The following is a 10,892-nucleotide window of genomic DNA, read 5'->3' as shown; positions in this document are numbered from 1 at the left end:
TTCACTGAGCTTAGCCAGACTCAGCTGGTGCCTTTGTGAAGGCAGGTATGGCTGACTGTGAGCTTAAGAACCTCCTTAATGTATTATTCATACCCATTTGACCTTAAAGATGGAAATGCAAATGGGTGTCAAGAATGAGAGGGATCATCGGACTTTTCAAATGTCAAATAGCCTGGCACAATTAAGACATATTCATTACAAGAGCCCACAGGTCTGCCACATCCAGCTGGGATGTAAAACACCTCCAATTAACATTTAGATCATTATCTCGTCTCCAAAGCCGCAGCGCACCTCCAATTGTGATGTCTATAATGCTGCTGCTGGAGTAATCATGGTGAAAGACTGTGAGGTTTTAGTGACTTCACTTAATGGTGTTTGTTCAAAACTCTTTCATAGCTTTCAAGGTTGTTATGGGCTAACTGATATAGCTTTTTTTTGGAACTGCTTACAATAACACAGAGAAAGTAATCTGGTGCTTTTCTTTTTATTCAATTGCACTGCATATCAATACTGCCATCTGCTGATAAGGTCAAATACTGACACAACATGTGAAGGAAATATCCACGTCATGTCAGCGCTTCACCCGTGGGTGGCAGCAGTGACACAAATGTTACTTTCTCCACTCCCACTCTGGTGGATCATTATGAAAAAAAGACATTTTTCATAATAGTAAATTTAACTTTTGAATCTTCATTAGAACAGCTTCAGGTCAGATGAATATAATGGGAGGTTTATGAACAATTGGAGGATGTCAGCCTCCCCTACAGGAGGTTCTGTCTATGAGTCTGGTCCAAATATTTATGTCTCCCTTTGTTTTCACATGTGCCAGTCAACTGATGCAGATATGGAAGTCCTCGCCTTGTCTATAGCATTGATTTACCAACACAGATTGCTCAACTAAGTTGCAAAAATGCCTCATTTTACTCATACTTGAGGTTCCTTAAAAACTTACAAATAGCTAAATGTGAGGCATGTGTGAAGGAAATGACAAATACTGAAAAAGGGAAGAAGACGCTTTGCATCTTCACTGTTTTAATGACCCATACATCGAGCATTTTAATAACACGTGGAGACAATATGAGCTGCCACAGGGCAAGAAATAGTATTACGTTGAGGCTAACTATTGACAGTGTAGCCATTAGGAATTACAGACAGGTGAACTGTACTTTCCATTTCAGGCCTCACACCCACTTGAGCTGGTCATCATGATGATTACTCCTGTCAGTTCCTCATTTGTGCCTGAAAATCACAAGTAACAAGGATCTTTACTGCACCCAGGACAAGGAACAGTCCCCCAGTTCAAATTAAATCCTGTCCCAGCATTGACAATGTAAAATCACAACCGAAGAACCTGCATTGCTCATGTTCACTCTTACTCGCTTTAATTGCTTTGTATCAGTTTTATTTCATAGTTTGACATTTTTCACGTGTTTATATTAAAGGTTTCTGTGATTCTAGTCACCTCCTTGGTGCATTTATATAGACTATTTCATGGTATCAGCTTTGTGTCGTCTCCCTCTCATACTTCATTCTTCATCCGTTCTCTCCCTTCACTTCCCTGCAGGCATCCAGTCAGGTACTTCTACATCTGCAGCTACCAGTCCCACCACCCTGTGCAGCATTATGTCATCATGTTAATTGTTTGTTTGTCACTGCTTTCCTTTGATTGCTCCCCTTTCCCCTTAACCCTAACCGGTTCAGGCAGATGACTGCCGTCCCTGAACCTGGTTCTGCCGGAGGTCACTTTCTGTTTAAAGGGAACTGTCACAAATATGCTTCCACCTAGGAATTCCTTGGATTCTTTCAGTTCTTCCTTGCTATGCTGTAGGGTCCTAGCCTTAATTTTTAAAGTCGGCAAGCAATCTGTTAGACCTATTTCAACCTTAACTTTGTGGTAAATATGAAATTTATACATATACTATAGAAACTTTTAAGGCACATTTGTAATGTGAAAATAGAAAATTGTTGAACCAACTTAAATGAATTACGTCAATTGGCAACATGAAGCTGAATTTTTTTAATTTTAAATTTTACGTTTTTCCAACTTAAGTGTTTGCTTTACCCAAACATAAAATATAAAACATGACTTTGCCACTAGACTTAACTTTTCTTTACTCTGTAAACCTACTCAGAAAAATGCCACTTGAGTTGCAGCAGGAAAAAAAAAATAAAACATGGATGTCATGACATCTGTTGCATAATGCTAAAGAAGTATTGAACCTATTTCATTTTTTTAAAATTTTATTTCGCATTTTTTGCTGAAATTAGAGTACCAATTTAAAAGGACATAATATTAATTCAATGTGATAGAATACTCAAAAGAAAATTGCGTTAATTAAAACAGAAAAATTCACTAATGCACTTTACTTGAAGTACAGCTCAAATACACTTTTTACAACGTACTGGAAACCACTTTTGCTCAATGGCTGTTGTTTTAAATGTGCTATATAGATGACTAAGACTTGACTTAATTTGACTTATCAAACTTGTTCCCATTTGAGGGTTAACCATACACCTTTGCATAGATTTAGGGGCACCTGACGATTGAACTGCCTTTAAAGCATTACGTACTTACTAAAAATAACAACTTCACTTATACAAGACTTTTCAAAAACAAATTACAAGCTGCTTTGCAATAAAATGAATGTCAAATTAGACAAATCTGGAAAACAAATTCACAAAAAATAAATGAGATCCTAAGCATGCAATATGACAAGATGAAATAGCTAAATCCAATTATTATTATTATTATTATTATTATTATTATTATTATTATTATTATTATTATTATTATTATTATTATTATTATTATTATTATTATTATTATTATTATTATTATTATTATTATTATTATTATTATTATTATTATTTTTATTTTTATTATTATTATTATTTTTATTTTATTAAAGTACAGTTGTTCTGTCAAAGTGTCATCCAGTAAAGAGGGTTGTGACAGGTTCTGAAAACAAGTGTAAATACTGGGATCAAGGCCCGATCATTTGAGTTTTGGTGTGATTAAATCCTGCAAAGGATTCTTGAAATACTACTTTACCTGGTTTGAACACATACCAAGGCTGAGACCCTGCAGTATTGTTCCCTATTAATCAAGCAGATAATCTGTGATGCATACAAAGACATGTCTCTAGTTTCATTGGTTGCTCTAACAAATACACATCAACAAAAATCCAGACTGTATAAGGGTCAAGATACAATTGCAGGACTTTTTATAACATAGTAAAAATCAACATGACCACCTATAACCAAACACCACATGACATTTTTAGAGAAAGATTCTTCTAAAATATTATATTGATTAATGAATTGAGTAAAATTGAAATTGAAAGTCATTCATAAAGATATTGTAGTAAATCTGTTGACATGCAATGAATCCACACTTGACTCACACACTACTTTATATTAGACAACTAAGAAAGCCTTGGAGTCTATCCAGTCTTTTCTTCAGGAGGAAATGAGATCACGTGGAGCAGGTCATGTGATTTGGAATTTACACACTTCTTTGAGAGGTGAAACTGATTTCATGGACACAGATACAATTTGTTATTTTCCATATAAAATTTGATATATTGGCAAAAAAGAAATATCTGTCACGATTATCTCAACTTAATAAAAAGAACACAATCAAAATAATTTTTGAAAAAGCTCATTTTATTATTGTTTAGCCAATTAGAAGGTGGTTGTTATTAAATTCGGAGGGTTATTTAGTTGACATTTTAGATATCCAGTCTTTTTTTTTTTTATTAATAAGTGATTGTTTCCATAATAAACAATTATAGAATTTTAAAGACATGATCATAATGAACATCAAAAAGCATTTTTAAAAAACTTAATAAAAATGCATGCAAGATATATACCATGGACTTCAAAAGTCCCTCAATTATATATTGACCCATAAAAATGTTTTTACAGATTTGTGCATGTAATGTAAACTCTCTACCTCTAGGGGGCAGCACGGCTCCCTCTCTGTGTTTACACGCGCAGAAGAAGAACAGGCCACTTCATACTAGGAAGCAGGAACAGGATTTAACAGAGCCCTGCGTTGTGTCGAGCTGTATTTGTCAACGCGGATTGCGGTGAGAGCATCAAGAGACGGATTAAATTAGACGGATTTCGTTGCTGTTTCGCTGCTGCGTGTAAACACTATGAACATGTCGCGGACTTCTCTCCTGCTGATCACAGTGTTTCTGTGTGGCTGTCTGGTCACAGGTGAGTGCAGTTTTATTTGCTTTAGACGGTCATTTGTACACAAATGTTGTTAGCTAATGTAGCAAATCCCCATATTGCACAACGACACTTCCTTTTACTGGGAAAAGAAAGGCAAAGCACTGGATTGAACTTTACTGAATGAAAATTAGATCAGTTCATTTGATATGTTTATGACTCACTGAATACCAGTCTTGACAAAATCCATGTCCCTGATGTCTAAACAATATAAAAATAGCCTTTCACTGCACATGCTTTTTGTATTAGACTGTTAGCTATATACAAGTGAAGTGAGAAAATTAATTTGCTGTTTTTTCTTGTTAGTTTTTGCTATTTTAAGTCTGACATTTTGGGAACTCTCCAGTTTAGTCAGGAATATGCACAAAATGAACAAGTCATAAATTAACAGGCCTCAGTCTGTTTAGTGTCTCCCCCACATTAACTGTTAGTTGTGACAAAAATCAATGTTCAATGTGACAAAATAACCCTTCTTCAGATATAAAGGCAACTCTTTAGATCATATACATGTTTTTTTCATTTAAAAAAAAAAAAATCCAAACTTATAGTATAAGTTTCTAACTAATAGATTATGGTGGATGCTTATTTAGATCCTGTTTTTAAATTGTGAAGCTCGTTTAACGGTGCCTGTAATTGGTGCATAAAATTCTCCCAACCTGTAATACTGGTCCATCCAAGAGTTATTTCTGCGCCACTCCCACAACGCAAATTTCGAAATTGGTCTCGTGTAGGTACATAATCTGCTTTGTCTTTGACTGATTGTTCAAATGCAGAGTGGCAAACCAGCTTGTTTCCTTATACATACAAGCATATATTGGTATGTTATGTGCTTAAACACTAACCATACACAGATAATTTGAATTCATTTCACTGTAAGTCGCAGGCTGTAATCGAAAGCATTAACCTAAAATTTTCAAATTTCACATTACCAAGTCCATGGGGCTGTTCCTGGCTTTGCCTTGATGGTAATCCGGCCTTGATGAGTAGATGTATTAGACTTAATTATAGTATACTCTGTGTCACATGGGTTGACACACACACTGACACACTCAGTGGCAAAAAGTACTCTTTTACAATCAAATCCGGTCTAGTACAACACCTATGCCATGACTCTTATTACATTTATGGAATTTATAATGTTTTGTTGACATTTTCAGAGCGTGCCACCAGAAAGCTTTGTTAAGGTAGATGAGAAGGCAGAATGGTAATATTGGAATTGCATTACATTGCACAGAAAGACCTTATAATTTAAATGAGATTAAAAAAGCAAGATGATGTTAAACAATAAATATTTAGTAACTTAAGCTTACAAAATGAGTGGTATTACTCTTCTGTGGTATGAAGTGTCATACCAGATAGACAGAACACAAAAATGACTGAATTTCAGTTGTTGTTGTTCACCCTGTGTACCACATTAGTTTTCCAGTGTGTGTGGGCTTCCTGCCTTAATGTTACAGCTCATTATTTATGATGCTTGTTGCATCATATGATCTAATTGTCTAAACAAATAATCTGAGTTAATTTAATCATATGGGGGAAGCTGGGGAAGAACACAGAAAACGTTATTAACTGAAATAGATGTAGAAACTAGTATTTTAAAATTTGCAGAAGAGGAAGAAAAAGTAATGAGGACAAAAAAGCAGATGTGTCTATTGTAGGTCACTAATACAGAATTCAGAGCCACAATGATGATGGCATTAATTGTTATATGACACTTTATTCTGTGTTATTTAAATTCTACTTCACTGTTGATACTATTACTGCTTTTATTTACAGGGGTTCCAGTTCCAGACAAGAATGATCAAACCAACTCAGATCCGCAAACTAACAAAGACCATCAACCACTAGAATCCAGTTTAGCAGAGAAAAAAACAAAATTAGCAGATGCAAATGGACAAGCAGCTCCATCTGACACAAAACCTGTTAATAATGAGAAGGGAACAAAGAGTGAACCTGCAGAGCAAGCTGCTCCCAAGTCTGCTGTCAAAATTCATGATAAGAAGCAAAAAGGTGCCCAACCAGCTAGTCCACCTGACGAAAACAAGAACGAAAAGGAGGCAGACAAAACAGAAAACGGTAAACCAGCGGAGTTAGACAAAGGAAGCCAGGCAGGGGATGGAAATGAAAAGACATCAAAGAGTGAGAATCAAGAGCAGGAAAGTTTGACTGACAAACAGCCAGCAAGTGTGACGAAAGAGAAGAATGAGGAGACAGAGAAGAAAAACACTGATCAGGATCCTGTACACAAACCAGAAACGGCACAAGATAATGGAAAGGCTGAAAAGCCAACCGACACCAAGGAGTTGGATGGAAAAAAATCCACCATAGACGTCAATGACAAAAATGATGTCAAGGAGGAAAATACAGTACAAAAAACAAAAGAAAATGATGGTGGAGAGAAAAAGGCAGAAGAAAAGGATGCCAATGAAAAAAAGAAAGAAGAAAATACAGGAGAGAATGTAGAAGAAAATGCAAACGTAAATGGTGATAAAAAAGACAATGCAATAGGAGAGGGTCCTGAAAAAGAACATGTAAAAACAAAGGATGCTGAAGATGAACATGCACATGGAGAGGTTCCTAAAGAAGATGAACATGCACATGGAGAGGGTCCTAAAGAAGATGAACATGCACATGGAGAGGGTCCTAAAGAAGATGAACATGCACATGGAGAGGGTCCTAAAGAAGATGAACATGCACATGGAGAGGATGCTAAAGGAGATGAACATGCACATGGACAAGGTGCTGAAGAAGACAATGCTGAAGGACAGAATGCTGAAGACAAATTTAACAAAGGAAATGATGCTGAAAAAGAAAATCCAGAAGAAAAGGATGATAAAAAAGAAAATACAAAAGGAAAGGATGCTATAAAAGAAAATCCAGAAGGACAGGATACTAAAGATGAAGGTACGAAAGGAGACAGCGATAACAATGAAAGCAATACAGGACGGAACACGAAGTATGACCAGTCTGGCCTAAAGGATGAAGCAGAAAGCAGTCATTTCTTTGCCTACCTTGTCTCTACGGCTGTGTTGGTGGCAGTCCTCTACATAACTTACCACAACAAGCGCAAGGTACTTTTGTTTGCTGCTAAGACCACTTTGAAACTGACTTCCTGTTTCCACTGACACATAATTGAGTTTCATGTCTTGTACCTTTGTCTAGTGTGTTCTTGTTGCACCAAATGCAGATGGAAGTGGAATTTCCAGCACAAGTTCTGATGTAGATCATTTCAGTATGGTCTCCAGTGTGCAGAGGGATGATTGAAGTATTGTGTAACTTAGGTATATGAATATTTGCTAGGCAGCTTTACAGTAATTCTGCATCAGCCTAACAGTACAAAAACATATCAAAAAGAAAACAGCTCACACCACATCATGTACCCACAGTGAGTATTTGGAATATACGGTCAGCTTGTGAACTGCAGGCACATTTCCTGTTTTAAGAAAAGACACGACACCTGAAAAGAACAGGTTGTTTGGGTATTGTTTTGTTACCAAGAGTTAAATGAGAAGATCAGTGTTGCTTATTTGTCTGTGTGGTAAGAAAAGAAGATAGATTCAATGTCTGGTTCCCTCAGTTTAGCTTTAAGACTGCAAGTTGGGGAAAGCCATTGCCAAATTCAGCCTACTAGGAAGTGTAAATACAGCACATTGTGGTTTTATTTTCATTTAACTTCAGGCTAGAAAGAAACATTTATCAAAATGTCTGTTTGTTTAAGCCACTTTTACAAAATATTTTACTTAATTGCCCAGTACTGTGTGGTACATTCAGTTCTAGCATGGGCCTTTTATTGATTACATGTTTAATCTAATTAGTCTTTGTTTTGTAGATCAGGCTTCCTACAACAAATTAACTGGTGGAAAACTCTCCAATTTCCTTTTCCCTCTCTTTTTTTCTTCCTCCCAGATAATTGCCTTTGCTTTGGAAGGAAAGAGATCCAGATCCACACGTCGACCTAAATCTGGAGATTACCAGAAGTTGGAACAGCATGTAAGTTGCTGATGTAAAGAAATTATCTCCTTCATTGTGTTTCATGACAAATTAGTTCTTAATGTGTTGAATTCTTTATTTTCTTTCAGATGTGATCTCAAGCCATTGCCTGGAGCAGCTAAATGCACTGTTCGGTGTGAAAGAAGACAGAGAGTGGATCCTGGTTAAATATTTTATTGGTGCACTCTGCATTGAATTCACCTTGTGTTAAATGGACTTTCTTCTATTTTGTACCCTTAGATGTTTATTGCATGACTATGCAGATGACACTGTTGCCTTATTGACGGAATTAGTGAGATGCAGTGAGGGTAAAATGAGCATGCTATTTTTGCACTTGTGTCGTTATTCCACTTTTTAGGCAATCTTGTAATTTGGCCTGACTAAGGTCCTGACTCAGGATATTTAAGTAGCAAATTAGCTGTTAAATTCTAGTCTTGTTTGTAGGATATATTAGAGATTGCACTTTGTACTGAAACAAGCCATTTGACTATATGTAAAATTCTGGCCCTGTGCTGTTTCTTTGAAGTTATTTAAATGTCTATAAAATGTGTCGAGATTCTATTTAGATGTGCAGAAGTATCATAGTGGGGTTTCTACTCCTGTTCACAATCATATGGTTGTAGTCTAATGAATGTAATAGCAACCTTTATTTTCCAAATGAGATGTTAGCTAGCACTGGGCCCACCCACTCCAGCTTCTTAAAGAGTTTATTTAAGAACTAAATTGGTAACATCTGTGCTTAGTTAGTAGTTTAACAATTTAAAACATGTTTGTTTAATTTTTGCTGAGAATTAAATAATAAAAAAAGAACACCACTTATATTTGCCTGGCAAATACAACAGCTGCCAGCTAGCTTAGCCTAGCAGAGATTGGAAATAGGTAAACGGCTAAGCTGGCTCTGTCAGAAGGTAGCAAAAATTGGCACCGCTAAATGTCGGTAATAAATATGTAGTATACGTTTGGTTTAACTCATTAAAAAACAAGTTTTAAAACAACAAGCAGTTTCACAAGGGGTCACGTGCTGCACCATTTCTTTAAGCTTCTGTGAGCTTTTTTGCTAAGCTAATGGGCTGCTAGCTGTAGCTTCCTACTTAGCATACATATACGAGTTTTATCTCTTATATTCCTTTAAAATACAGCTAAATAGTTGAATTTAAGCTTCTCTTAGGGTGTTGATTACGCATGTAAAACTTTTTTATTTTTACATACTGTCTGTCATGAAGTCTGTGGTAGAATTACTGAAATGTTCTATTTCATGAAAACTGTCAGTCTTCTTAATTTGTGGCTGCCTGACACTTGTGGCCAGTTATTCCTGTTTTGGATGAACATATGTAGCTTGTACCACTTGATGCTTTGCATAACAACTCTAGTCTGAATTGTTGGTTGGGGTAACCTACATTTTTTACGGAAAATGGCCTACGGTCAATAGTTTTGACTGAAGTGCAGTGTTGGGAAAAAAATGAGTGTCTGGTTTGACCACTAATACATAAGAGTTCATCTTTCCTCTAGACTAGATGTGTGCTTCTGTTCAGTGATGACAGACTTGTGCCAAATAGTGAATGGTTTTACTGTGATTCAGTGTGTTGCTCTTGTATTGTGCCTGTTTTCAATAATTAACACCCCATTTGTAGCCGGTGGTGGTCACAGAAAGACGGTTCTGTAAAAAGTAAAATAACTCCGTTGTTTCTTGGAAGAAGCAAGTTCATGTTAGGTTTAAAAATATATTTTTTATGGAAAAATCTGCGAAGAAATTTGAGCATTTTTATAATATATTTTTGTTACAAGACATTCCCTGTTTTTCTCAGTGAAATTAGGCACCAGAATCAATTCGAAAACATCATGACCATCGAGCTAAATAACTCAGAGTAAGGTATTTATTTCACTTTGTTCAAAATGACTGTCCATAAACCTGAACTGCTGTCCTTCAAATATATCATTGCACATCTGGCTGAGAGCTAAAAATAAAGGCTTTTTGTACTTTCTCGCCTCATACGAGTTGGATTTCTTTACTGCCTTCAGTTGCTGTAGTGATTTGACTGTCATATACAGTCCCATAAGGTACTTAAAGTATCAGTACAACAATATAAAAATAATCCAGAATAGTACATTTTAACATTGGAGTAATTCAGCCATGCACATTTAGCCCAGTTCTGAATAATGATAATGCAGAAAGCCGCACCCTGTAAGTGGAGAGGATTGACTCTTCAGGTTTGTAACATGAAACCCAGCATGTCTGCTTCTGTGTTTTTGAGACTGTCATCAGTGGGCTGCAGTTTGAGGGAGGAAATAATCCCACACTGCATTTTTCACTCAGTCCAGCAGCATATCAAACACACCATATCAACATAACAAGATTTTAGAAAACAAAACAAAAAACTTGATTTCAGCTGGTGGGGATTGTTAAAGAAAATTATTCTTTCCCCTCATTGAGGTATTTCCTTGTAGCTGTAGCTTGTAGATCCTATAGGTCACCTCAAATTATCCTACAGGTTATCACTTTTGACCCTTGTTCCTATTTGCTTCTCCCAAACTGAGGCTGTAAGCATGTTAAGGCTCTTTGTCCTTAATATGGCCTTGAGAAAGGCAGATGCTGCGAAGACAAATGCGGTGCTAAAACATGACTTGGTTATGATTAGATATTGTCTAGTTGATGTTCTTGAGCA

The 10,892-nt window shown here is 36.2% G+C and overlaps 1 protein-coding gene across 1 annotated transcript; it reads left to right on the top strand.

Annotated features, from left to right (window-relative positions):
* Positions 1-4,022: 4,022 nt before the first annotated feature.
* Positions 4,023-10,219, top strand: tgoln2 (trans-golgi network protein 2). The gene is made up of 4 exons (XM_023296493.3): positions 4,023-4,224; positions 6,016-7,310; positions 8,146-8,229; positions 8,319-10,219. Exons 1-4 carry the CDS (start codon positions 4,161-4,163, stop codon positions 8,322-8,324), a joined length of 1,449 nt encoding a protein of 482 aa, XP_023152261.2. The 5' UTR covers positions 4,023-4,160; the 3' UTR covers positions 8,325-10,219.
* Positions 10,220-10,892: the final 673 nt, after the last annotated feature.

The sequence above is a fragment of the Amphiprion ocellaris genome, chromosome 6 (genome assembly GCF_022539595.1).
Source record: "Amphiprion ocellaris isolate individual 3 ecotype Okinawa chromosome 6, ASM2253959v1, whole genome shotgun sequence".
Classification (NCBI taxonomy): domain Eukaryota; kingdom Metazoa; phylum Chordata; class Actinopteri; family Pomacentridae; genus Amphiprion; species Amphiprion ocellaris.
This window is presented reverse-complemented; position numbering and strand designations above follow the sequence as displayed.

Bases quoted from the DNA above. Each gene is read 5' to 3' on its own strand.
- tgoln2 (XM_023296493.3), top strand. From the start codon at position 4,161: ATGAACATGTCGCGGACTTCTCTCCTGCTGATCACAGTGTTTCTGTGT. The intron at 4,225-6,015 runs GTGAGTGCAGTT...TTTTATTTACAG, and splicing joins GTGTGGCTGTCTGGTCACAG to GGGTTCCAGTTCCAGACAAG. The intron at 7,311-8,145 runs GTACTTTTGTTT...TCTTCCTCCCAG, and splicing joins CTTACCACAACAAGCGCAAG to ATAATTGCCTTTGCTTTGGA.